Source organism: Sardina pilchardus, chromosome 10 (assembly GCF_963854185.1).
Source record: "Sardina pilchardus chromosome 10, fSarPil1.1, whole genome shotgun sequence".
Classification (NCBI taxonomy): domain Eukaryota; kingdom Metazoa; phylum Chordata; class Actinopteri; order Clupeiformes; family Clupeidae; genus Sardina; species Sardina pilchardus.
In genome coordinates this window covers 2,041,117-2,067,655 of record NC_085003.1, presented here as the reverse complement: position 1 = coordinate 2,067,655, position 26,539 = coordinate 2,041,117, and the positions used below count along the sequence as shown (strand labels likewise).

The 26,539-nt window shown below is 43.2% G+C and overlaps 2 protein-coding genes across 2 annotated transcripts; both read right to left on the bottom strand.

Annotated features, from left to right (window-relative positions):
• Positions 1-198: 198 nt before the first annotated feature.
• tmem168b (transmembrane protein 168b) lies at positions 199-14,952 on the bottom strand. Its single transcript, XM_062546930.1, has 4 exons — positions 12,929-14,952; positions 12,670-12,812; positions 10,677-10,951; positions 199-1,659 (listed from the first exon to the last, which is right to left on the bottom strand). The coding sequence occupies exons 1-4, from the start codon at positions 14,063-14,065 to the stop codon at positions 1,112-1,114; spliced, it is 2,103 nt and encodes a 700-aa protein (XP_062402914.1). The 5' UTR covers positions 14,066-14,952; the 3' UTR covers positions 199-1,111.
• Positions 14,953-16,950: 1,998 nt separating this feature from the next.
• Positions 16,951-24,173, bottom strand: bmt2 (base methyltransferase of 25S rRNA 2 homolog). The gene is made up of 5 exons (XM_062547377.1): positions 23,955-24,173; positions 20,837-20,978; positions 19,364-19,483; positions 19,038-19,152; positions 16,951-18,685 (listed from the first exon to the last, which is right to left on the bottom strand). Exons 1-5 carry the CDS (start codon positions 24,106-24,108, stop codon positions 18,065-18,067), a joined length of 1,152 nt encoding a protein of 383 aa, XP_062403361.1. The 5' UTR covers positions 24,109-24,173; the 3' UTR covers positions 16,951-18,064.
• Positions 24,174-26,539: the final 2,366 nt, after the last annotated feature.

Below are 26,539 nucleotides of genomic sequence, written 5' to 3'. Positions count from 1 at the left end.
TGTCATAGACTTGTCCAGATGATCCCGTAAACAGTGTGACTAGTTTAAAATGGATACCGCAGTCTAACAAACACGGCCCCAATGAGAGAAGGTATTCAGCTAAGAGGAACAACGAAATGAGATCTTCCAAAGTCTAAAATGCAACATTTCATAAGTATTTTACCGGCAATACATAAAAAAGTCTGGGTATCATTGATGGATGTAGCACAATTAAAGCTTTAATATTATAAGGCACTTCAATGATAGGCAGAAGTCGGTGCATAGCTGTAGAGATCTAAAGATCACTTTAGCCGATCACTACAATAATTGTGAATGGCAGTAACTTCTTTACATCATATTCCAGACAAAACACAACACACACAGTATTAAGTTATAATCATCAGTAACACTTCTCACATTCAGACCACACTAACCGTGTAACCAAGCAGCTGGTATATGTAATATTAATGACAAACAGGAAAAACATGGCGTGGAATTTTGATTAAACTTCCTCATTGAAACAATGACCTTGGTGCTGTTAGTATCTTGCTCTAGTTGAGTGTCAGAAACACAAATGAACCAAATCTCATATCCAAGAACTACTTTCAAGTATCTCCTTCGGTGATAACACAGCAGGGAAAACAAAAGTACAGTAGTTTGTCATCAACTGCGGGCTATATGTGGGTTTAATGTACACAAAATAATAATCTTAAACACAAAATCATTTTAGTGCATATTATTTTGAATGTGATAGTCATTTGTGTGTGAATAATCCTGTAACCTCATTTTCCAACTTTCCAAATAGTGAAATTGTCATCATCTTTTTGGACTATGAAATATCTGTAACTGGAATTAAAATTATTTCCAGTTCCAAGCCACATTTGCTGGAGCTGAGATCTGGAGTGTAAGGAGAGTCAAGGGTGAAAAGACGCATAAACATTGAAACAAATGCTAAGAAAACAATTTATGAAGAAAACACAGTAAAAATTGTTTTCAAATAAAAATGTTCATCATCTGATAAAAAAAACAAAGAAGCATTATACAATACCCACATACAATTTGGAAAGATTACCCCTTTTTAAATTATATCCAATGAGCAAGGCTGATGGTCAACAAAAATGTAGACCCTCCTCTAAGATTTGACCAATTTGAAGCCTTGGCCAGTGTCCAGAACAGCAGGTGGAAACCAGGTCAGTTTAAACTTCCTGAGACACTTGAGAAATAGGCTGCAAGTCCAGAAGAGATTCAGCCTGGTGGACCAATGGGCCAGCTGCACCACTGGGTAGGTGAGCCGTGGGAAGTTCACTCTCCAGTGGTTGGCCACATCACTCCCAGTGGGCAAGTGAAGCTCGTAGTCCCCCCAGTTCCTGGAGAGGCCGTAGACCGCCTTGACCACGCGGCCCCTTTCTGTCCAGCGGATGGCGCTGCCGGGGTTACAGTTGAACTCCACCCACTGGGCGGTGAAGTCCCCGAGCTGCGGCGCGTCCTGCACCTCCACGTCCGAGCTGTGGGAGAGCTCTGCGCCCTGGACCGCCACGAAGACGTCCTCCACCCGCCGCGCCGCCTTCACCCACGCCAACGAGCTCTCCGTGTCCAGGACCAGGATCAACCGAGAGCAGCTGCCCATGTTCCTCTCTCTCCAGAAGGCCAGAATCTCCTCCAGCCGCAGGGTCTCTCCCCCTGATCACACCAACAACACCAACAACAACACAAAACGCTCATGTCACTCAACAGTGCCAGTCACAGGTCACATTCAGACCAGTGTGAAAAACCTGGGGATACAGAGATACATAGTGCATAGTGTGTGTTTACAGTAAATGATGCAGATGTACAAAAATAAACAATGTATGTTGCGCTCAAAGCCAGGGTATGCCATCATACTAAAGTGGATTTGTTTTAGCGTCACTGTATCACCATGGTATCTTATGCTCGCAACCAAACCTGGTCGGGAGCAGGTTATGTGCTAACTTATAGCTCAAATCGTGAAAAATCACCGCCCTCTGACCAATCCTACCGACTACTGACCAATCAATTATCTTGAAAAACGAAGTCATCTCACGTGTGAGAATCTACTGGAGCAGCTCCGCCTCTTCAAACATTTTGAAACTCGAAGGCGCTTGTGGAGGCTATCCTATAAGCCTCGGCATGGATGGTATGCAGGTGGTCTCAACGCGTAGCGAATAATCCTAGATCCAGACTTCGGTTATCTTTGGGTGGTGTTCCCGTTTATTGATAGAAAAATAGCCTATTACATAAAATCGTCCTTTACGGTGCTGATTAATAAAGTGCTGTTTGTGCTGATAAATAAAATGTTGTGGCGTGCTGTCGGTGGCTGCTCACGGCTACGGTAAGAACCGTGTGTTCCCCACCATCCACACCTTTCCCTAATTAATTATCACACCTGTAAATATACCCAATTCCCAGTGACGTGCCACACCCAGTGCAATACTCCAAGTGGCTAAAATAAATAATACATAAATTAACCTAACTAAGGTGAACATAAATGGCTCCTACACCCCGGCCCCATAATTGTGAATATTTACTTTAACCACAATTACCAAAATTACCCAACTTAAACTAAAGGAGCCATTTGTGCAGAGCTAATCTAAGTGAATCTTCTTTGAGCCTAGGACATCTGTGGTCAGGTCATCTAGCCAGGACATCTGTGGTCAGGTCATCTAGCCGGGACATCTGTGGTCAGGTCATCTAGCCGGGACATCTATGACACTTCAGCTTCCATTAAAAGGCAGATCTTCGTTACTGGCCGGTCCAGCTGACCCGTTTTTGTCTTCAGTCGAACGGAGCGGACAAAACCTCTCTTATCGGGGTACGTCTGCGTAATCCTTCCCATCAGCCAGGACCCTCGTGGAGTGACAGGATCCATTACAACCACAATGTCTCCCATGGAAAAGCTTCTTTTTGGTCTCACCCACTTCTGTCTCTCCTGAAGTAGCGGTAAGTATTCCCTCACCCAGCGCTTCCAAAAGAGGTCAGACAGGAACTGCACCTGCCTCCATCTCCGCTTCATGTACAGGTCATCCTTACAAAAAAGCCCAGGAGCGAGGTGTGGTTTTGATTTTAGAAGCAGGATGTGATTGGGTGTAAGTGCTTCGAGGTCATTCGCATCATCAGAGGCCTTTGTTATGGGACGACTATTGAGGATGGCTTCTACTTCACAGAGAATGGTATGAAACCCTTCATCATCTAGTACTTGGAGTCTAAGTGTGGAGGAAAGGACTCTTTTCACAAGACGAATAAGCCGCTCCCAAACCCCCCCATGGTGAGATGCAGCTGGAGGGTTGAAAGACCATGCAAGGCCACTCTGCAGTAAGGCATGCTGAATCTTCTGATGGTCTAATTTAGTAACAGCTTCCCTTAACTCCCTCTCGGCGCCTATGAAGTTGGTGCCATTGTCTGATGTTAGGTGCGTCACCTGACCTCTACGACACATGAAACGACGAATGGCATTTATACATGAGTCAGTGTCTAAAGTATAAGCAACTTCAAGATGAACTGCCCGACTCGCCATGCAGGTGAAGAGGACGCCATAGCGCTTTGCTCTGCCGCGGCCTTTCTTCACTTCCACTGGCCCAAAATAGTCGACGCCCACATTTGTGAAAGCTGGCAAGTCTGGCACAATTCTCTCTATTGGTAGGTCTGCCATTTTCTGTTCCCCCGTCTTTCCTTGGAGGCGGCGACAGACTACGCACTCGGAGATTACCTTCCTACAGGCAGAATTGGCATGAGTAATCCAGTATCGCTTCCTGAGTAGAGAGAGCATGTGATTTCTACCTGCGTGACCCAGCTGTTGATGAATATGCCTCAAGAGGAGTCTGGACACATGTTGTTCTTTAGAAAGAATGACCGGATGTTTTTCCACCTCCGGCATGGCAGCCCTACTGAGCCTTCCTCCCACCCGTAGCAGTCCGTCCTCAAACACTGGGTCCAGCTTGTAGAGGTCACTGTTTCGCTTGACCGATCCTCCGTCTTTCAAAACGGTAATCTCATCAAAGAACCTATCTTGCTGGAAAAAGGAGATGATGGCACCTTCTGCCCTCTCAAGGTCATCGGTTGTAAGCGACTGTCCCCGGACTGCTAATTTCTCTCTTTGCATCTCCGCATGAAGGTGGTCCTTTCTTTGGTCTCCATCGTCATGGCCGATGCTTCCAGAGGCTTGGAGAACCTTTCTCTTTTGGGACAAGGTTAGAAGTGCATCTCTAAGCCTTAGCATCCATGCCACAGATGTGATCAGCTTCTTAAAAACTGAAAAGTGACTTAAAAACACCTTGGTTGCATTCAGTGGACTGTGCGAGACAAAGGCATTCACAAGTGGGTCTTTCTTCACCTCAGGATCATCCACAGGGATCGGCGATTGCTCCATGATGGTCTTAGGCCATTCCTCTTCCCCCCTCAAGAGAAATTCTGGTCCCTTCAGCCACCGCTCACATGCAAGGAACTCTTGAGCACTTAGACCCCTGGATGCCTCATCTGCCGGATTCAATCTTGTGCCAATATGTCTCCACTGTGAAACATCAGTTTCATTTCTAATTACAGCCACCCTATTGGCCACAAATGTATGAAATCTCCTGGTCTCATTTCCGATATACTTTAAAACGGTTGTACTGTCTGTCCAGAATACCGATGGGTGGAGATCCAGCTGCAACTCTCTCTTCAGCATCTTGTCCACCTGGACAGCCAGGACAGCAGCAGTCAGCTCGAGCCGAGGAATTGTGGTTTGCTTTAAAGGAGCGACCCTGGCTTTACCCAAGATAAAAGCAATACTGACACGGTTTCTCTTGTTCTCCATCCTGAGATATGATGCAGTTCCGTAGCCATACTCGCTAGCATCAGAGAAGTGATGCAACTGCAGGAGAGTAGGTGTTTCAAAGTCTTTTGGCTTGATGCAGCGGTCCACTGTGAGCTTGGCGATGTGATGTAGATTAGCCAGCCATTTGGACCACTGCTCAGAGAAGACACGAGGTATGCTGGCGTCCCAGCTGATGTTCAGCCTGCACATCTCCTGCAGCATCCTTTTGACAGGCAAAGTAAATGGTGCAAGAAAACCCAAAGGGTCATAGATAGACGACACCACAGACAATATGCCACGTCTTGTATGTGGGCGCTCTTCTATGGCTATTCTAAAGGTCAGAACATCAGCATCTATGCACCAATGAAGACCAAGAGCTGTTTCAACAGGACTTGCCTTTTGATCCAGGTTAAGCCCCCTGGTGGCCTTGGAACGCTGTGGCTCAGGAATACTGGCCAAAACTTCACTGCTGTTGCTTGTCCACTTCAACAGGCGGAATCCTCTCTTCGCACAGGCTTCAGTCAATTCATGGACCATTTCTATGGCCTTGGCCTCTGATGACACAGACTTAAGACAGTCGTCCATGTAGAAATTTTGGAGTATTGTGTTCATAACACTGGGTTCAAAGTTGTCTTTGTAGTCTTGTACAATTCTCCTCAGTGCATAATTCGCACAACTGGGCGAAGACACAGCCCCAAAGAGATGAACTCTCATCCTGTATTGCATGGGAGCTTGTTTTGTATCGCCATCAGGATACCACAAGAAGCGTAAAAAGTCTGTGTGCTCAAGAGACACCCTCACCTGATGGAACATGGCTTGAATGTCTGCCATCAGTGCTACACGTTCCTGTCTAAACCTAGTAAGTACACCAAGCAAAGTGCTTGTGAGGTAAGGCCCCTGCAACAGCTGCGAGTTCAATGAAATTCCTTTATACACGGCAGCACAGTCGAAAACAACTCTAAGGGTTTTCTTTTTCGGATGGTATACCCCGTGATGGGGAATATACCACACCTTGCCGTCAGCCCGCTTCAACTGCTGCTGTGGTACAAGCTCAGCATAACCCTTTTCAATTACTTCAGAGAGGAAAGCTGTGTACTCTTGATGATAAACTTCGTTCCTCTTGAACTTCCTATGAAGACTTAAGAGACGCTGCTCTGCGATGCTGTAGTTGTTTGGCAGGATGACATCTTTAGCCTTAAAAGGCAAATCAAAGCAGTAGTGCCCTTCATCAAGCTGAATTGAAGACTCCATGATTTGCATGAACTTTTGATCCTCTCGGGAAAGGCACACATCATCTGACTTTTCATTGAACTCCTGATTGTATTGGGCAACCAATAAGTCCTGTAGCTTGGCGACTGAAATCCTATTGGCAGTGAAAGCAGGACGGCCAAACTTGCCTTTGCACGGCTCACCACCTCTCAGCGGACCGTTCACGACCCACCCCAGTAGAGTCCTGACAACATATGGTCCTTCGCCTTGGCTATTTATTATTTCCCATGGTTCCATGAGCTTCGGTGCGTTGGTGCCTATCAGCAACTCCACCTCTGCCTCAAGACTGGGAACCTTAATGCCTTCAAGGTATTTCCATCCCTCTAGGTCCTGTTGAGTGAGAATGTTATTTCTGCTCACAGGCATGGTCCTCTGAGTATAGACTTCAGGTAAGTCTAGGAAGTTATTCTCATTCAAGCCAGAAACCTCAAGACCACTAAGCAAGAATGTGTCAACAGACCTCTCTTGGCCAAGAGTACGAAGAAGAATGCTAGTCCTGACTCCTGAAAGATTCAGTTTCCTCATGAGGTGTTGGGTACAGAAAGAAGCTGAACTCCCAGGGTCTAGGAAGGCATAAGTGTTCACAGTCTTGCTCCCGAACTTGGTCTTCACCTGTACAGGCACAATAGAAAGAACATTTTCATCACTTCCGGCCCCAGTATGGCCACATGTCTCCAATGACACAAGTGCATTATTGACTGACACTTCCTGTGCTTTAGCTTTATACTCGATATGAAGGACAGTTGGATGTTTGTATTTACAGATATCACATGTTAAAGGCTCGTCACATTCCCTACTCATATGACCTCTCCTCAGACAGCTGAAACACACTCTGCCTACTTTCAAAGCATCCAATTTCTCTCTGTGTGTCATCTCATAAAGCTGTGGACATTTCTCTACTGAATGCTGACTCCTACACACACAGCATGACTCTTGGTCATTCTTCTGTGAAGCTGGCCCTCTGCGCTGTTGATGCCAAGTTGCTGATGTAGTTGGTCCAGAGGCAGTATTGATGGCAGCAACAGTAGCATGGCCTCTTCCAATATATCTGCTCTTGGGTTTAGAGGAAGGGTCTGGTGACATGCCCTGTAGGTCACCAAAGAGAGGATCAGATAACATCTTCACCTGACGTTCAATGAAGGCCACAAAATCTGGGAACATAGCTCTGTGACCACGGCGCTCCTGTAGCTCCCAGGCGACAGACCTCCATTTCTCCCTCAGTTTATATGGCAGCTTCATCATTATCAGTCGAAGATTAGATGGCACGTTCATCTCCTCCATATGCCGTAGATCTTCCATGACATTGCAACAGTCCCTTAAAAAGATTGAAAAAGACTGCAGAGCATTAGTGTCGTCAACCTTCATTGTTGGCCACTTCATAGCCTTCTCCATATAAGCTGCAGCAATTTTCAGTTCATTACCAAAATGCTCTTTCAATAGATTCTTTGCTCTATCATAGCCCTGCCCAAGAGTCATGTTATAGCAACTCCGAACCAGTTCTCTTGGCTGCCCTCTGGTATATTGCTCAAGGTAGTAAAGACATTCTTGTTTATCTGTAGTTTTCTTTTCAATACCTTGCTCAAAGGCTCTAATAAAGGCAGCATATTTAAGTGGATCACCATCAAACTCTGGGATAGCTCGTGGAGGGAGAGAGGCTAAGGCTTGATTCTGAACCAGCTGAGCAGTGATGTTAGTTTGCTTTTGCATAAGGTCATACAGAGTGGAGTGTTGAACATTATCACGAGGAGAATGATTATGTGATTGTGACTGCATACGTATACTCCCTTGTGAGGTCAGTGGCTGAAATCCTGCTGTTGTAGTGTTGGTGAGTCCAGATCCAAGGCCATTTCCACTTGCTTCATCATCACTCGTATTTGTAGGCTCACTCCATTGAGAAGTTGACGACTGAAAACCTGACGATATAGGGTTGCTGAATCTAGATCCGTTTCCCTGAACTTCAGACCTGTGAGAAGACGGTGCAAAGGACACTGAAGACAAAGGGTTATAAGACCTTACTGAAGACTGAGCTTGCGGAATATGTAGCCTTCCTTTAGGCCGTGCAGCCAATGGCAGAGAATGGTCCTGTTGGAAAGAGACAGTTTTAGGAAGTTGCAAGACAGGAGCTGTGTTCAGATAGCTTGATGTTTGTGATTTCAAATGAGCATTAAGATAGGCATTCATGGCATCTTCTCTATTATCCTCTTCATCATACTCAACCACATCTTCACCACCAGACACATTTTCAAACACAGACAATTTAGCTGTCGCAGCAGCCAATTTGGCCTCAACCTCTAGCTGTTCCTTTTTTCTTTTCAGCTTTGCCTTTTCAATTTGAAGGGCTGCTTCTTCAGCATCAATATCATGCATTTTTCTCAAAGCAGCTGCAGACTGTAAAAGAGCAGCCCTTTCAGCCTTTGCCTTTAAACGTACAGAATTAATACTAGAAGCCTTTGAATGGACAGAAGAGCGACCTTTATGTTTTGATCCTTTACTTGAAACATTGGATATACTGTCTTCAGGCCTTAGGTCAGAGTCTGTTATAGACAGCACATCAAACTCATCACTGTCCTTTTTTGCAGCATTGGCCAACCATTGCTTCACATCATTTTCAAATGAATCCATTTCCTTTGTTTTCTGTAAAAGCCATTTTTTTTGCTTCTCGTATTCAGGGTCTGGCATAGGCATTTCCAACAAAGTAGTTTGAGTTTCTAAAGCCTCTTTGCACAATGTGGTATATTTGCTTAGACATTTCTTCACATCAGACACAGTTTGAGATGCAATTTTTTCAGAAAAAAGCACATTAATCCTTTGCTTAATTTTGTTAGCTTGCATAAATTGGAATTTCCGATTTTTCTGAAGGTTTTCAAACAACATGGTAAATCCCTTAGCTGTTAATTTTCTTGTGCGTTTCTCCGAATCATCAACAGGAAAACTAGGTTTATCGGGAATGTTATTTTCATCTGTAACCACAACAGCAGTCTTGGCCCGGTCGGGCAAATTGTCTTCCTCTGCGCTCATATTTGTGTGTTAAGCGCGTCAAGTTCAAGCGCTCTATAAAACACAACAATTTACTTTAGGCCTACTTATGCGGAGGCAGCCGACAGCACGCACAACACAGCACTTGGAATATCCCGAGCGTCGGAATTTGTCAATTAACAGCACACGCAGGCCAGACAATTTTTATGAAGCAGCAGCACTGAAAAGTCTATCGTTTACATTTCAAAAGTCCACGTTTTCTTTTCCAACTCCAGCATAGAGGAATATGAAAGTGTACCCACCAGCCTTCGATGATTGCGGTCTGCACTGGATAACGACGTGAGGACTTCCAGGTGTTCCAATTAAGACTTCCAAGTTCCGCGACAGTAATCAATCCAATGAAACGGGCAGTCCTTTTTCAATATCCAAACGATCAGAACGCTTCTGTCCAATTCAGAAGCGTATCCAGACAAAAAGGAATGGGTTCTTACGGTGTGGAGGCTATCCTATAAGCCTCGGCATGGATGGTATGCAGGTGGTCTCAACGCGTAGCGAATAATCCTAGATCCAGACTTCGGTTATCTTTGGGTGGTGTTCCCGTTTATTGATAGAAAAATAGCCTATTACATAAAATCGTCCTTTACGGTGCTGATTAATAAAGTGCTGTTTGTGCTGATAAATAAAATGTTGTGGCGTGCTGTCGGTGGCTGCTCACGGCTACGGTAAGAACCGTGTGTTCCCCACCATCCACACCTTTCCCTAATTAATTATCACACCTGTAAATATACCCAATTCCCAGTGACGTGCCACACCCAGTGCAATACTCCAAGTGGCTAAAATAAATAATACATAAATTAACCTAACTAAGGTGAACATAAATGGCTCCTACAGCGCTTTTAAATATGTTGCGAATGCAGATATATCGCTACTATGGACATGCATACCATACAATATCTTATGACCATCGATTTTTTGACGTTATAGGTTAAACACTAAAAAAGACCACCCTAGATTTCGCTACCGCTCATAAATGCGGAAGTAATCATTGTTTAACATAGGCTGTCTTGTGCATCTCCACGTTTCCCGATTGGTCAAAATCACCCCAAACACGAGAACGCGCAGAGATCTGAGCTGAAAGCCTAGTTCGACAAATTTATCACATACCTGCTGTCGTACAGTAGGATCACTTAACTTAATACCCGAGTTACGGCTTTGTGCAGCCTCGATATGTCTAGATAACCTAGATATGTCTAACTTGCTTCGTAGGATACCCCACAGGTACACTTGCAGGTCATGCACAGAACCCGCCGGCAGGAAGGTTACCCCCCCCCCCCACCACCACCTCCCCCAACATTCTAAATCGATTCTATGCATCATATTGCTATGAAGCATAGTAATGTTATACATTTTTTGAAAGGTTTTTATGTACAATCTGTAGCGTAAATTTAATAAAAAATGCCCTCCTCCCCCTCCTCCCGAGGCCTGGGGAGAATTATTCACCAGTACTGTCACTGAATAACTTGGAGTCACTACTTAAGTCCCCAAAAGCCCCGCTTGCCACTCCTATTTAGATAAAAAAAAAAAGAGCATATGGCATGCAGTACATTGCAGTATGTGTATTTGTTTTGAGTCATGCGTGGTGCACCTGCGAGGGCCCAGTCTCCGCTGTAGTGCGTGTGTCCACTGTAGAACAGCACGTATGTGTCGTGGCGCGGCCCGTCGGCGGTGGTGCTCTCCAGGAAGGCGCACAGCTTGGCCTGCAGGCCCTGCAGAGTCAGGCCACTGCTGGAGTAGTCGCAGCCAAACGTCTCCATCATGTGGTGGGAGAAGAAGCGCTGGGCGTTGTTCAGCATGGCCGTGGAGCGCAGGTTCAGCGCTTGCACCTGGTCAGGGGGCAGGAGAATGGGCTGGCCATCTGGACTGCAGAGCGGAGGGAGGGAGAATGAGGGAGAATGAGGGAGAGCGCCTCAAAAAACAACAGGACAGCCTTCTAAAACATAAATATTAGGGCACAATTTTTAATTTTGCATCTGTACACCATTAGAATGGATCTGAAACAAAACTAATCAAATCAACATGAAGTGTAGACTTCAAGCCCTTATTTAAAGATATGAACAAAAATTGCATTAAGTGCTCAGGAGTTACAGCCATTTTATACATGGTCACCTTTTTAGGCCTACTGGAAAAAGCACCATGCCAATCTCTAGCTATGGTAAAGGGTATGTGATGATGTGGGGCTATTTTAATTCCAACGGCCAAGGGAACTTTATCAGTATCCATAATATCCTGGATCCATGAAATAGCTGGACTTGACTGGACTGAAAAATCTGCCTGCCCCTGTTAACCCTATGTGTTAAATTCCCATAGGGTTACATAGGGGGTCAAATACTTCCTTCCCCCTACTGTAGCATTTGGGAAGAACATTTATTCATTTACGATACATTCTTCAATTACAAAGAAAATTGGTGTATTTAGCGGTTTTATTTTTACTCATTTTTTGAATTTGATCAATTGTCAAATGAGACTTTTTAGGCAACTTTAGCATGGTATCAAATACATTTTCTCCTCACTTTATACGCACAGGCACATTGTTTCTCCACACACACACACATATAAAAACATACTGGCACATTGTTTGTATAAACACACACAGAATACTGACTATGCATTCAGGCACCCACACTCACGTATGCATGCATGCACGCACGCACGCACGCACACGTATACATACAAACAACACACACACAAGTTTGCACCGAGGCAGTCAGACATAATTATTAAAAACATAATATTTAAAATGTGTGCTCTGCATTTTGTGTGAGGTCTTCTTATTTGTGCATCAGTGACTGGGGCTCTATAAGGAATTTTAAGCCCCTTGAGAAGTTTCACTCCTACTCAATCCAACCCACCCCCACCCCAGATTGCTCAAGGCAAGGAAATATACTCATCTCTCATGGCCTTATGGCTCTCATGGTGAAGTCAATTGGAGTGAAATGTATGTATGTATGTATGTATGTATTCATTTATTCATTCATCCATCCATCCATCCATCCATTCATTCATTCAATGAGTACCATTGTTACATGATAAGTGTGAACAAAGGTGCCAAGTCAGATTCCTTGTGCTCATAGTCTTGGCCTTGGTGAATGAAGACATTCAGTTTCTGACTCGGATTACAAGGGTCTCTAAGTGATCCCATTTTGCCCGATACATTCTGAATAGTGAGTGACATGTTAGATTGTTTAACTCATCATGGTATGCATTATCAAGGGTTGTGCCTTTCATCTGTCTGATAGGATGTGGATGAAATTTATGTGAACTGCATTATTGTGATCTTCCACCCAACCAGACTGTTTCTACTATGGTACCTTGCAAAAAATAGCAGCATAATGATGTTCTGCTTAGAATGGCTTAACTGTGCGAGGTTCACAAACAATCACAATCAATCTATGCACACTCACACTCACACACACACACACACACACAAGTTTGTACTTGGTTCCAGCTGCTTATCCGTCGACTTGCTGCAGTGACATCTTAGCGTTGCACTGCCTCATCTTGCTAATGCCAGCCTCACAAACAGTGTGACAGGAATACATCCACAATAGAGCTAAACAAGACATGTCAATGTGTCCCACCTGCAGTAGTTGGTGGGGATGACAACAGCATAGCCCACTGAAGTCCCTCCAAGGCAGCTGCCAAGCTCATGAAAGAGGCCATGTGCCAAGGACTCCAGAGGCAAAACCAGCAGAAGCACACTAATGTACAGACTGTTGGATGGCTGCAGGAGACAGACATTTATATTAAGACATTTTTCAACAAATATAATTCAATGCTGTGTTCGGCCTAAATTAGTAAGACTATTGAGCTTTTGTGCATCTGACATTATTGGCTTACCTGCCATGAGAGAGCTCCAAGGATAATGGTGGACACAACGCTGAAGATGACCAAGCGCTGTGAAATGAGGCAGAAGTGCCGCATTCCTTTGGACGCCATGACTCGGTCCAGGCTGCTCATGTCTGACCTCTGTCCTGAGAGGACTCTCTGACAGTCGCTCAGCTTGCTATGGAATCCCCAGAGCGTGACGATTAACACCACGTGGCAGATCACCCAAAACAACCCAAACAAAAAGAATCCAGGGATGACCAGGTACCACAGATCCAGGTGTCCAAGCTTAACAGCAGCCAGCACAAAGAAGGCAATCTCCACCAGGAGTAATGGCAGCAGCGAGAGCCTGCGCCACACACCGGCCCGCAGCAGCAGTGGCTGCCAGCGCTCCATGGCAGACTGGCCACTGAAGTAGACATCCAGCAGTGGCTGGCAGACGAGGCGCACAAAGAAACAGGCCAAGGCAAACGGATTGGTGGACATGTTCAAAGACTTAAAAAACACAGTCGCATTGATGGCCACAAAACAGATTGTATTAGGGAGGGCCAGGAAAGACTTAGTCCGGAGTGCCACAAGCAGCACACCCAGTGCTACCGAGAGAACACCAACACTTGCAGATTGATCAATAAGCATAGTAGTGCTCGCAACAGTGAAGCCAGTCAGCTCCAGGACTTCATAAGATGTGAGGAAGATGAAATTGGTTTTAGTGTTCCCACAGATTCTTTCCAAAAGTGCCCACATAGTAAAAATGACAACACTTGCCACAAGTAAGTAATCGGTGGCGTCCTCTTTAACATCTGTCTCAGGGGAAGGATTATTGAGAAAACATAGAAGGCCGAGCAGAAATCCAAACCAGATATGGAAGAGGCTAAGGCTGACAACCTCCATACTGAAATAATAATAAAAAATACTTGCTATTCCAAGGACAAAGAGCCCCAAAATCAATATAACCAGAACAATTGATTCTGCAGTCCTCTCCCACCGAGAATAAAGCCCAAGACTTATAGCCACAAACAGACAGACATTGGATAGGTAACCCAGACAGCGTACAGAAGTCCACATACTTACATCTTTAACAACTTCCTTAAACCTGGTCACTGCTGCATACAAGCAGTGACTGATGCAATACTTTAGTAACCTGCACATCTTGACACTGAAACAATCGCTCTCCCTGAATAATGGGAATAGGACTCAGAGGTCTTTTGAGGTGAGTGACTGCCCCCTGAAATATGTGTGACAACACTTTCCAAAGATTCCCTCACAGCTGTAAATAGGATCGCATTTTAAACACTTCTAATAACTCAGCCATAGACCAATTCTGAGGGCATGGGATTTTGGTAGAGTTCTTTACGACAGTTACATAAATAGCAAACCATTTTAACTTTATGTAAATATAAGCAGCGAGGTAGCTAGCTGCTAGCTAGCTTCTCATCGGATTCAGCTACATGATGTAAACTTAAGTCAAATGTCACGAGAAGTGTTGTTAATCATTTGAGACAGTCAGCGTGATGCGGAGGTGAATGTAACGTTAGTTAAGATGAGTTACTTCGATGACAACCCAACAATAACGTTTATGACTCACTTGCAAACTAACTTACTTCCAAAGTTGACTAACTTCGCTAGGGACCGTTAACGTGAAATGCTAATAACATACGGTTGCACAGCTAACGTTTTTGGACATTAGAATATTTTCCATAGGGAAAACTCAGTTAGAATAGACCAAGAATACTGAAATAAAAGATAATTTACATCCAGTGCATACACAATCTCTAAGTAATATCATCCGGCACTTGTTTAAAACACCCAGTCACCGATTAAAATAAGTTGATAAAGCTAACTAGCGAGCTAGCGTGACACCTTACGTCAAAGACTGCACGTTACCAAGTAGATCAGCGAAATGTTTAAACTTGTTTGCGATCTAGCAACAAGGTTATTTCACTGAGACCATTTAAAGAATGTAACAGGGTCAGCTTGTGAAGAAGTCATTCGGTCTGTTGTAAATCTATCCGCTTTGAGTAAGTTCAAAACTTTATCCCCCGTCTCTGTCAAAGTAAACTACGGCATGCCTTTTAGAACAAACAGAATTTGCGTGCTTATGCGTTACAGCTATTGGTGTTCACAGACAATTACAAACATCCTCTGTCTTGGCTTAGTCTGAAGCCTTACTAAGCCAAGTCTATCGAATTTCCAGGATTCAGACTATATGAAATGTCAGGTAACATATTTGCAAAGTGCAACATAGCTTTTTGGGAAAATATTTATTTCATTTTGTTATGGAACCAATTACAGGACAACATTCAGAGTGTTCCATCTCTTCCCATTCTTACTTTTCAGTAAAGTACCTACAGGGCAATATCATTAAGCACAAGTTGGAAACAGATAATTCTTTTGTAGCGTCAATGAAATAGTTATTATGTAATAACAATCAAGGGATGGTCATATAGGCTACAGCTTTGATGTGCAGGGAGAAGATATCTACAATCCTAATACTGCAGAGCTTCACTTCACTCTTACGTTTTTCATTTAACATAGTTAGTTGTACAGCACATCACTGTAGGCCTACCACCAATAAAAACAAACAATGTCACAAGGCACCGTTTTCCAAGGCCTGAGATGAAGATCTGTAGAAACCAGTAAGTGCAAAACTAGATCCACACACAACCATTTAGTCCTCAAAACAGCTCTACCACAAGTAAGCAATAAACAGAACAGACTATGCTATATTTTAAAACGTCTTGAATTATTTCATAATTGTTGAGTTGACACCTGGTCCTGCACTAAGAAAAATAAATAATTTTACTTCCAAAATAATGAAGATTCCGATTCTGATTAGTACAACACTTAAGGAATCCAACATGAAACTACATACCTTACATGACAGCTGAAATTGAACTATATGGATAATTGTAGTAACAGTAAACAGCATTTTTTTATCACTTGCTTCAATGAACAGATCAAAAGCAATGACTAAAGAAACAACCTCTGCTTCATATCAGAAGAAATACTGATGATGCCATCTACTGGTGAATTCACACAGTTATTTGAGAACTAGTAGTATGGTGAAACTCGAAAAATTAGAATAGTGTGAAAAAGGTTGGTTTTTGGCTGAAAACAAACACCAAAAATATTGAGCTCACTGCTATCGACAAAAGAATGAGTTAAATTGTACACATGATGTACACATTGTGATTAGATATCCACTACAGGCTGTACTATGGTCATTGGTACACATCATCTCATAGTAGACCTAATCTTGAGGCTTATCATGGCGTACACACAACTGCAATTTATAGATTGCATTTGCAGCAAATCAGAAAAACAATTTTACAAATTGTACAACATTTGTCCCACCTTTCCCCCAATATTAAATTGTTCCTTTTACCAATATTAGAGCATCTAGCTATGTGAAAACATGCTAAAAGAACAGTTTAAAAATAAAAATAATTCTGTAATAAAACAGAATAGCCAAAGAATGATATTAGCATAAAGGCATTCTGGTCACAACTCAGGAAACTTAGTTAACATGACTTCATTTTCTGTTTGAAAGCGCTTAAATGTGTTGATATGACTTTCTGTTTTCTATACGTGTCCATTTCTGCACTTTAGCAGATAAATTTCACCTAAACAAAAAGCCTAACTTAGTGTGCTATTTGTAGCTAAACAAGTAGGCTACATCCAATAGACTTCTGTTCACTCTTTATTTTGATTGGATATGTTGTAATGTGACCTTCCTAGTTGTAATGTGACCTTCCTACCTAAAAAACAAGATACAATGGCTTACTCACAATGTATCTTCTCGGCCTCATTTAGCATAATTAGTGTGGGTTTCCAAAATATCCAAGATGCATATTCTGATATTCGGTGCCGTTCTGATAACCGTTGATGAGCAGTTGTCTTTCAATATAATAGACAAATATTGTATTTAAAAACACCAGATATGCACTGAGAAATTTGATCAACTTAGAATTTTATATCACTCACAAGCACATCTAGAGAATATACCCCTGAACAAAAACTCTTACACTACTCACTGTTGGAAATTGTGAAACAATGTTTTACGGCTCATTTTATTTCATATATAATGAAAACAAAAGGAGTAACTGGCATATACACTGATGCAAGCACTTTGGCTAGGTTCTATCCAAAATCTCTCAAATTATGCGCAATTACGTGTAATTCTGCATTGTAATTGGGTGTGGTCTATTGTACTGTAGTATCATTTTGTAAAATCTGATTTGTCAACCCAAGAAAATCTAAAGCTAAAGCTACAGTTTGAACATCACCAATGAATTGTTAGTTTTTTCTTCAAGTCTCCATATTAGTTACATGACGTTTACAAGAGGGTATTCTACCAGTTAAAATTCTCACAAAACTCGACTCATACTACTCGTCCTGACAACAGAATTTGGTGTGCTTTCTTTTAAAAAGGTACCATGACATTTCTAAGATGACTCACCAATAGCTTAAAATCACTGTCTGACACATTAAAGCATTTGCATAAACCAGAGAGAGCCAAGTAACAAAAATATCTGAAAAGAGTCCAGCACATCCATCTGAAGTTCAGTAACACTCATGCAAACATTTGGCGTAACCCACACTTGTACTTACATTTTGCAATAAAACAAGTACTGAAAATAAATGTTGAAAAGGATTAATAACCAGCCAATTCCATCTTACTCAAAAGGAACCACATCTTTAAAATGCTGGTGGGGAAACCATTTGTAGAATGCCTTTCCTCTATTACTTTCTTTGACCAGGAATAACTCATAGCAAGAAACCCTTTCCAGCACACCTGCTCTTCACACGTAAAGCGGCAAACCTGCAGAGTCTGTAGAACATGTGTGACATTGTTTAGGTGGCAGGCTACAATAAGCCCAGAACATATGTTAGGGGTGCTAACCTGTGTTCTACTGACAGGATATCTGAAGGTTTTCTTTTCCAAAACTTCAAACCTGAGACACAGCTTCAAAAAAAGGGGACATACGTAAGGGGCAGAGTGTAAACATGTCTTCTTCCGTTGTGCAAACTGCATTGTTCTTGTTCTGTACAAAACCATTAGAGGGGCATGTGCGTATGAATTAGAAGTTAATTTGGCAGCAGGTCTGTCTCATCAGGCTGGCAGAGCGGAATGGGAGCTTGAGTGTTTCAGTTCTGAAGCAGGACTGGATCTTCCAGCTCGTGAAACGGAGCACTACTACTGTCCCCAGAGTCTGAATCATACGGCATGTCTGGCAGCTCCGTAAAGCCAAGTGCTATCTGGTCATCCTCCAGGTCTGACCGACTGTGCACAACCCCTTTGTCCTCTTCCTGCTCTGGGATATGGAAGTCCTGAGGAATGTACATCATCTCGGGGTAATTGCAGCTGACCAGGTCACTAGTCGTGGTCAGTGAGACCTTGCGGAAGGCCAAAAGGTGCATGTGGGAGGACTTGGCATACTTGTAGCGGCAGAAGCCCAGTGACTCCACTGCAATACGCCAGCTGTGCATCATGGTCGCATGGCGGTTCTGGTGGGAGGAGTCTGGAGTGATGATGAGGAGAAGGCCGTTGAGGTTGAGCAGCTCGTGGGCCTTCTTGCAGCAGATCCAGCGCTGGTATGGAGAGGGGAAGTAGGACAGGAGCAGAGAGAAGACCACCACCTGAAAGAGCTGCGCGGGCAACGCCTCAATGGGACCCTGCAGCTGCTGTAAGAAAGCCTCCACGGCGTCAGAGGCCCACTGCAGAGGCTGCTGCAACTGCAGGTTCAGGAAGTCACACTTGTACACACTCTGCAAGTCAGAAATGTGTGGTAGATGGTAAAGGTTACACTAAAAGGTTATGGTTGAAGAGAATAAAATGAAAATCAAAATGATAACTACATTTCGTTGTCTTTGTACTTGTACTCTGAAGCATGGCAATAAAGTTTAATCTAATCTAATCAATAATAATCCACCACAGTTGCCCCCAAACTTATGACTCAATTTACAGTTCCACCTTTATAGACAGGTTGCTCTGATAGTCAGAATATTTCCAAACACTGTTTCCTAAGCATCATTTATCATCAATGTCTAAAGTCAGTTTATAAGCACAAACCCACACATAAAAGTGAGTTTTTACGATGAAGGAATTATTGAAACGTACCTCAACTGCAGGCACTATGTCAATACCAACTGTGAAGAATTCATCAAATTTGAGAAAGGGGTTAAAACAGCTGCCCACATCTAATAGGCGGATCTTGCCTGAATGAAGAGTAGACCTATGGCAAAAATAAGTAAATTAAGCCAACTATGGTCCTCATCCACAGAACATCTTGAGATCAACAAAGAGATGCATTCATTCTCTTATTTCTAGTTACTGGAATCAGAATGTTTACAGACTGACCGATAATACAATCAGAAAAAAAGTTTAATCCTAAAAGCTCAGTTCATACACTTAATAAAAAAGTGACGACAAGAATAAGACAGTACCTTGAAGAGGAGTGAGACTGGACATTTACAGCAGGCCCACCAAAGGCAAACTTTGCACTTTTCTCATCTTTTTCCAGCATTCTCTTCATTCCACCATCAAGAAAATAGTCTTGACAAATACTGAGAAGAAAATAACAATAACAATGTTTAAAAATAACTATTTGGCCAATAACCTATGCCGAAACCAATATTTGCTCATGTGTTTGTTTACCTAATTTTTGCTGTTAATTATACCATTTAGTGGCAAGAACACAAACATTTTTTCTAAAAAATTACTGAACCATTTTCAGGTCTTCCAATCATCATCTCTGAATGCCCCAGTCGGTGCATAACACAGCATTTAGCTAGTACAGACTTGATGCAACAGATAAACCCAAATCACTGCCATCTGTAAGTGTTGTATAAAATTATCAGTGAGCAAGGCCAATATCAGCGGATACCGGTGTCCAGATATACCTGTGGGTCATTCCACCTTAATTCAACAGATTTTATAGAGAAATTTTCTGCTTGACCATCTCAGATTAGCATCAAACTTTTACCACCACTCTTGCACTTTCAGTTTCACTTTGGAGTGAGGATATCACTGCACCGAGTCTAAGTGCTCCCAATCGTTATTCCACCACACAATATAGTTATTCCTTTTACCTGCTTAGAAATGCACCACGTTTTATTTTGTCTCACCATACTTGGTCGTGTGACTACTCATGTAACTGTATTTTAATAGGGAAAACATGGAGGTGTTTGGTCGCTTCTAACTTCATCTCTGTTTGGATCCTAATGAATGAACTGGGCTAGCTAAGTGCTATCACAGTCTGTCACTAAACACAATTTAAAGCAGTCTGTGTGATTCTGGCAAAACAGTTATTTACACTCACTTAGCTCATTACACCCCTCTTATCTGTGCTCCTGAAAGCTATGTGTTGTGCTTGTGCTATGGCTGGATAAAGCAAGACTTAAGTTATGTGAGCACCGGTAAAGGAACAGCTATTTTGATCAACTTTACACTTAAAATTTCAAAAGATGGAAGACATGATATAGGTTTAAGTTATTAATAAAATGCAAAACAAAGAATTGTTCCTATTTTGATCTGAATGATCTTGGTTCAAATTATCAAAATGACTGAATGGGGACAAGTATAATTCATACTGAATGCACACAACATATTAAAGGCTTATTACAAATCAATAAAGAATTGTTCCCATTTTGCTCTGTATATAAAATGTCACAACATCCACTGTATCTGCCATGTCAAAAATGTTGGGGAAAGATCACCATCATCAATGTGACCTTCAAAGCTCCCAACATTTCATGCATGTCCATCGCAAAACTCAATCATGTGCCATTTTTTTCCCACATCAAGCCAATTCTATTACGTTTGCTGTAAGATTGCCATAAAACAGCAATTAATGGTTCAGAGCAGTTGTATACTTACAGAGGAATGAACTGAAAAAACAAAGTCAAAGAGTGTGCTACCTGCGACACCATTCAATGCGAACTTCTCCTTCACAGTTTTTAGTCCAGTAGTTATCAGCCAGGTTCTTCATGGCCACAGCATACTCACTGAGGGTTCGCTCATCCTCACAGTGCTCCCGCCAAATCTTCTCAAAGTCACCCACTGAAAAACATCAGAAGAGGAAATACTGACCGTCTTAACCAGACAGTAGAGTAAGAGTTTTAAAATGCTGTAGCCTAATCGTCATTTAGTTGACATTTAGCATCTCTAACCCAGCATTAACAATATATTGTTATCTATCACAAGTTAACACATCTCAACCTGCATTCATTGCTGGCATGAACTTACTCTCTTTATGCAATCTGAGTCAGAAACTAAATATCTCCATTCACCAAGGCCAAGACTGCCTCTAAGGAATATTACTTACAATTGTTTACACTCACATCAACGTGTAACATTGTGTCAGTGCAAACTTCTGTGTGTGTGTGTCTGTGTGTGTGTGTGTGTGTGTGTGTGTACACAAGCTTGTGTGCACTGTCTTCCAGTGTATATGCTGCACACTTATGTCAGTAGCAGTGCTCACTATTGACCTAATGGAATGGAATTCAGCGTGCATGCAAAGACTGGCAAATCTGATTTAGCAAACTTTGAATTTTTACATCATGTGATGTTATTGGCACCAGAGCGGTAGATAAAACAGAGTGGCGACACTCCCATAGACCTCCATAGGAAAAAATGGCAGGGCTTTTTCCAGGCAATTTCCTCGTTATGGGGCTTTTGGAACTGTTTAGAGCCAATCTCTTGGTCAGTAGTCAATGAGTTAATTGATTACACCTTCCAGCATCAGAAGTACATCCCACCCTCCTGCGATTCAGCCATTCAGCAGTTTGTTTTGGAACTTTTGATCGTGGCGGCAACATCAAAGAGTGTCGCAACTCTCTTTTTCTATGGCTCTGATTGGCACATATGCATGTCTTCAGATAGAGACAACTGTCAGTTGCAGTGCCCTCTATGGATGGAATTTCATGAAATCTGGCTTTGCATCTGAAGAATTTGGTGGTCAAATTAAAAAGTAACCTTCAGTAAATAGTATCCCAATAAATTGCTTAATATCACCAGTAAACCTCTCCTAGGAAAGTGCTGAAATCTTATTATAAATATCCAAAGCAAGCAACATTGGAGCCTCCCCTGTTTTCCCAAGGGACTACAATTGACTTGTGAAGCTTTACAGTTCCCCAACAAGAAATGCATTCGAGGTAACTTAGAAGTATGAAAATATGATTTTGTTTTCTGCTAAATTGGTACTATTGAACACTTAATAGACCCATAATAACAATACTTCCCCGGGCTAATAAACCGCTCACAAAAAGTAAGGAAACTTGACTTTGGCCCATTATATCCCCCATTTAGTAATACCAACCAGTAAAGTGTTTCATATCATTTTTATCGTTGATTTGTCACCTTTACAATGAGGTATAGCTTGTAAGCATAGGGCAATCATGGAATGAGCAATACAGCCAAATGTCTGAGTAGTGCCAACCAAAAATGTGCCAAAATGGCCAGTAATAGGGTTCCGCTGCCAGACATCTCGTTTTGGGCTTCAAGTGCTACCAGGTGAGTTTAGATACCGGGATGAGATTCTGGAGCCAGTGGCAATTCCATATCTCCAGAATATGGGACCAAATGCCATCCTCCAGGATGATAACGCTCGCCCCCATAGAGCTGGGATCATCAGAGAGTACCTCCAGAATTTGGGAGTGGAGAGGATAGAATGGCCTGCCGTGACGTGAGTCCAGACCTCAACCCAATTGAACACTTGTGGGATCAGCTTGGGCGTGCTGTAAGTGCCAGAGTCACCAACAGAACCAGGTTCGCTGACTTAACAGATCCTTATCGAGGAATGGAATGCCATCCCACAGCAGAATGTAGCCAGGTTGGTGACCAGCATGAGAAGAAGGTGCCAAGCTGTTGTGGCTGCATATGGATCCTCTACACGCTACTGAGGACCCTGACACTGAGTATAAAATGAACGAATGTATGCCTAACATGTTTTGTTTTCTTCATTTCTGTGGGAGAGTGCAATCGTCAATTCTTAAAGTAACAAAGGTGAATTCCAACAGCATAACAGGCCATTTTGGCACATTTTTCGTTGGCACTACTTACACGTTTGCTTGTGTTGCTCATTCCATGGGAGCCCAATGCTTACAAGCTGTACCTCATTGTAAAGGTGACTAATAAACGATGAAAATTACATAAAACACTTTAGGGATTGGTATTATTAAAGTGGAGATATAATGGGCCAAAGTCAAGCTTCCTTAATTTTTGTGAGCAGTTTATAATGCATGGTTAGCGGTAGGCTTAACAGGTCATTCCTTAATGTCCAAAACGGATAATCTGTTTTCTCCTTATCACACAGGAGTCAACTTCTTATTAATCGTTTCATGCTTAAACAACATCCTACGAATAACGCCATTTGAGACCTACATGGGATTGACTCCCCTGAGCCACTTTGAGCTACACAAAAACAACCATGCTAGCCGACGAAAGCTACAGAGGCTGCCTAGACGTTCCCTTTATTTTTAAGGACTACGACACTCTGAAATTACGTTAGACTATCAGTTTGATCTAGTATTGAATGGGTCAAAAATTGACAAGAGATACTGCTGAAACGGACTTTTTAGTGGTTGGATCCGAACATATCAGATATTGGAATAACATGCTGTGTTGGAATTCTGTAGCAGCTAAATCAATCAACGCTAAACTAGCTTCTAGACAGCAAGGAGATTGAACGCGCTAGCCATCTTTAAAAGGGCCTTCAAACATTTAAACTGACCAGACTAGCTAATTTAGCGTGAGCTGTGTAAACGTCAACCCCGTTAACTGTCATCATTGACATTAGCTAATAGCTAGCAAGTCCCAACTGGATTACCACATCAAAGACCTGTGTTGCTGGAAACGGGAAATTAACGTTAATCTAAATTACTCTTGCTATGCTACTTAGATGTTAAGCAACACAATAACGTTAATGCATTGTCTGTGACAGTCTCATCTTGTCTGAAAAGCTAACTTTCAAGTAATGTTAGCAAAGTTTCGTTGTAACGTTAGCTGTGTTGTAACTAAGGAGTAACGTTAGCCTACCTTCAACATATTTCCTCCGAAGTTTTCGGTGGACATTTTTCACTACACCAGATAATTTCTCCTGTTCTATTTTCTCTGTCCTGATCGACTTAGAATAAGGAGGGAGGTGAAACGACTCCTGGTCCATTCCACTGCCACTGTTAAGAAAGGCCATTGCATTAGCTCGGTGGACATCCAATGCTCTACCGGCACGCTGCCACACTCTCCCAGCCGGTCCCACTAGTGTTCTGCGCATATGATCGGTCGGTCTGTGGTCCGTGTACGTCGCCGCCATTCGATTTCCGTTCTGAGATGGGAAATCCAAAATCGGAAAACGACTCGTTCTCCGATTTTCATTTTGAAATCAGAAAACGAAAAACGAGAAACGAACTGTTATCTGTTTCTTGTTTCAGTAGTAGGCTACAGCTGTAAATTGGAATTCATGAATGGAAATAGGAAATAAGATCAGCCGAGCCGTTTTTTCATAACCGATTTTGCATTATTATCATTTATTTGACCGGGAAAAGAAGAGACGTGTTTTTGCGCATCATTTGCATAGACCATAGACTGTATAGAACTATGGCATATAGACTGTAGTACTAGCAAAGATCCTTCATCACACACACACACACACACACACACACACACACACTAACTAATTAAGGACTCATCTGTGGACTTGAACTCGGACTTGTGCATTAGGACTTCATCTTTCTTCTCTCCTTTTCTCATCAATAGAGCTGCCAACCTTTCCCTAAATATTTTTGTGAAAAGCGGGGATCTAGCACATAAAATGTAACGTAACCCCTCATAGCATTACTCTGACCAGCTGTATTTCAAAGTTTACAACGTCTACTAGCCTATGTCATCTATTTATGAATTACAGGAATGTCTGTCTGTCATTTGCATGTATCTCAAACCATTCCTCCAATTGCTTTCAATAGTGTCTTACTATGGGCACGAGTAAGTGCAATGGCAAGTTTGGCGTTGTTTGCTAGGCGGGGGCCCCTCTCGACTGAGTCTCTGGAGTATTTCTTTTTTTTCTCTGTCACCCATGGCGCACCAAGGAATAAATAAAAAAGTCTTGGCCCTGGAGCGTTTGCTGGTCTGGACCTCCAGGGGGACTTCCGCTGCCTCACAGCCTACCTGGACCACAGGACTTCCCTACTCAGCCCAAACGTCCAGGGCCAGACCGCCAGGCCTACCCCGGCCAGAGGGATCGGCCCACACTGCCCTGGACCTCGCTACGCCCAGCTCTGGACAAGCACCCTTAACCACCGGTCACTGTGCTCACCTCTAGCTAACCTGTGTTCACCAGCTTTCACAGTCCGTATCCATACTGAAAATCAAGATCAAGCGAGCTTTTGCCCTTCTGCTCCATGGGAGGTTTCTACCCTCACTAGCTTGCCTTAAGACACCTGTGTTACAGTTCGACAGGTATACTGCACCAGTCAAACTCCCCACCTGCCACTGTCCCCGGAGCGGGTCGCGGCGGCTCGCGCACCGCGTGACACCAGAAGCGAGAGCCCGTCGGGGGCTCGCCTTCCCACCTCAGTGAAACGATAAGAGTAGTGGTATTTCACAGACTATCCAGAAGAGCCTCCCACTCATTCTACAGCCCTCATTAATGGATTTTTTTGGATCTGATAAATGCACGCATCTGCAGGCCCCCTCAGTTTCCTTCCATAGGCCATGCGCGTTGAGACGCTGCGGGTGTGTACGCTCCGTGCTAGCGACACTGGCAGGGGACTCACTGTGGAACAAACAGGTTCACTCGGGGCTTCCCACAGGTGCTATATGGTGGTGGACACCATTTTTCTCCACTTTGCTAAGACCGATATTGAGGCTTATATTTGAAGGGCTAGCACCTCTGGGCACACCTACCAAGCCCTGTTTCTTGGGCCACTCAGGCATACGAGGCAAAACCGTTACAGGGACCCATTACTCCTTCTGGTGCTGTAGTATTAGCAATCACCGCACCGAACCTTCACGCTACCGTTAGACTTCGCATCGCGGGCAGAGAAATTGCTTTTAACTGCAGCAACTGCAATATACGTTATTGGAGCTGGAATTACCACGGCTGCTGGCTCCAGACTTGCCCTCCAATGGGTCCTCACCCATGGGTTTAGGATACACTCATTCCAATTACAGGGGCTCGAAAGAGACCTGTATTGTTATTTTTCGTCACTACACTGCGTCGGAAATGGGTAATTTGCGCGCCTGCTGCCTTCCTTGGATGTGATAGCCATTTCTCAGGCTCCCTCTCCGGAAACCCTGATTCCTTGTTACACGTGGTCACCATGGTAGGCGCCAAAAGTACCATCGAAAGTTGATCGGTCAGATATTCCAAAGACAAATCGTCACCACCGAGGGCGCGCGAGCGGCCCGGGGTTATCTAGAGTCACCAGAGCACGAGGCCCCCGGATGGGTTTTTGGATCTGATAAATGCACGCATCCGCAGGCCCCCGTGAAGGGGCCCAGTCAGCGCTCGTTTGCATGTATTAGCTCTGGAATTGCCACAGTTATCCAAGAATGGGTGGGAGCGATCAAAGGAACCATATCTGATTTAATGAGCCATTCTCAGTTTCACTGTACCGGCCTTGTGC

Excerpts from the sequence above, each read along its gene's own strand:
- tmem168b (XM_062546930.1), bottom strand. The coding sequence starts at position 14,065 with ATGTGCAGGTTACTAAAGTATTGCATCAGTCACTGCTTGTATGCAGCA. Across the intron at positions 12,813-12,928 it reads TTGGAGCTCTCTCATGGCAG|CCATCCAACAGTCTGTACAT; the intron begins GTAAGCCAATAA and ends TGTCTCCTGCAG. Across the intron at positions 1,660-10,676 it reads CGGAGACTGGGCCCTCGCAG|GGGGAGAGACCCTGCGGCTG; the intron begins GTGCACCACGCA and ends TGGTGTGATCAG.
- bmt2 (XM_062547377.1), bottom strand. The coding sequence starts at position 24,108 with ATGGCCTTTCTTAACAGTGGCAGTGGAATGGACCAGGAGTCGTTTCAC. Across the intron at positions 20,979-23,954 it reads TCGGAGGAAATATGTTGAAG|TGGGTGACTTTGAGAAGATT; the intron begins GTAGGCTAACGT and ends GATGTTTTTCAG. Across the intron at positions 19,153-19,363 it reads CAGTCTCACTCCTCTTCAAG|GTCTACTCTTCATTCAGGCA; the intron begins GTACTGTCTTAT and ends TTTTTGCCATAG.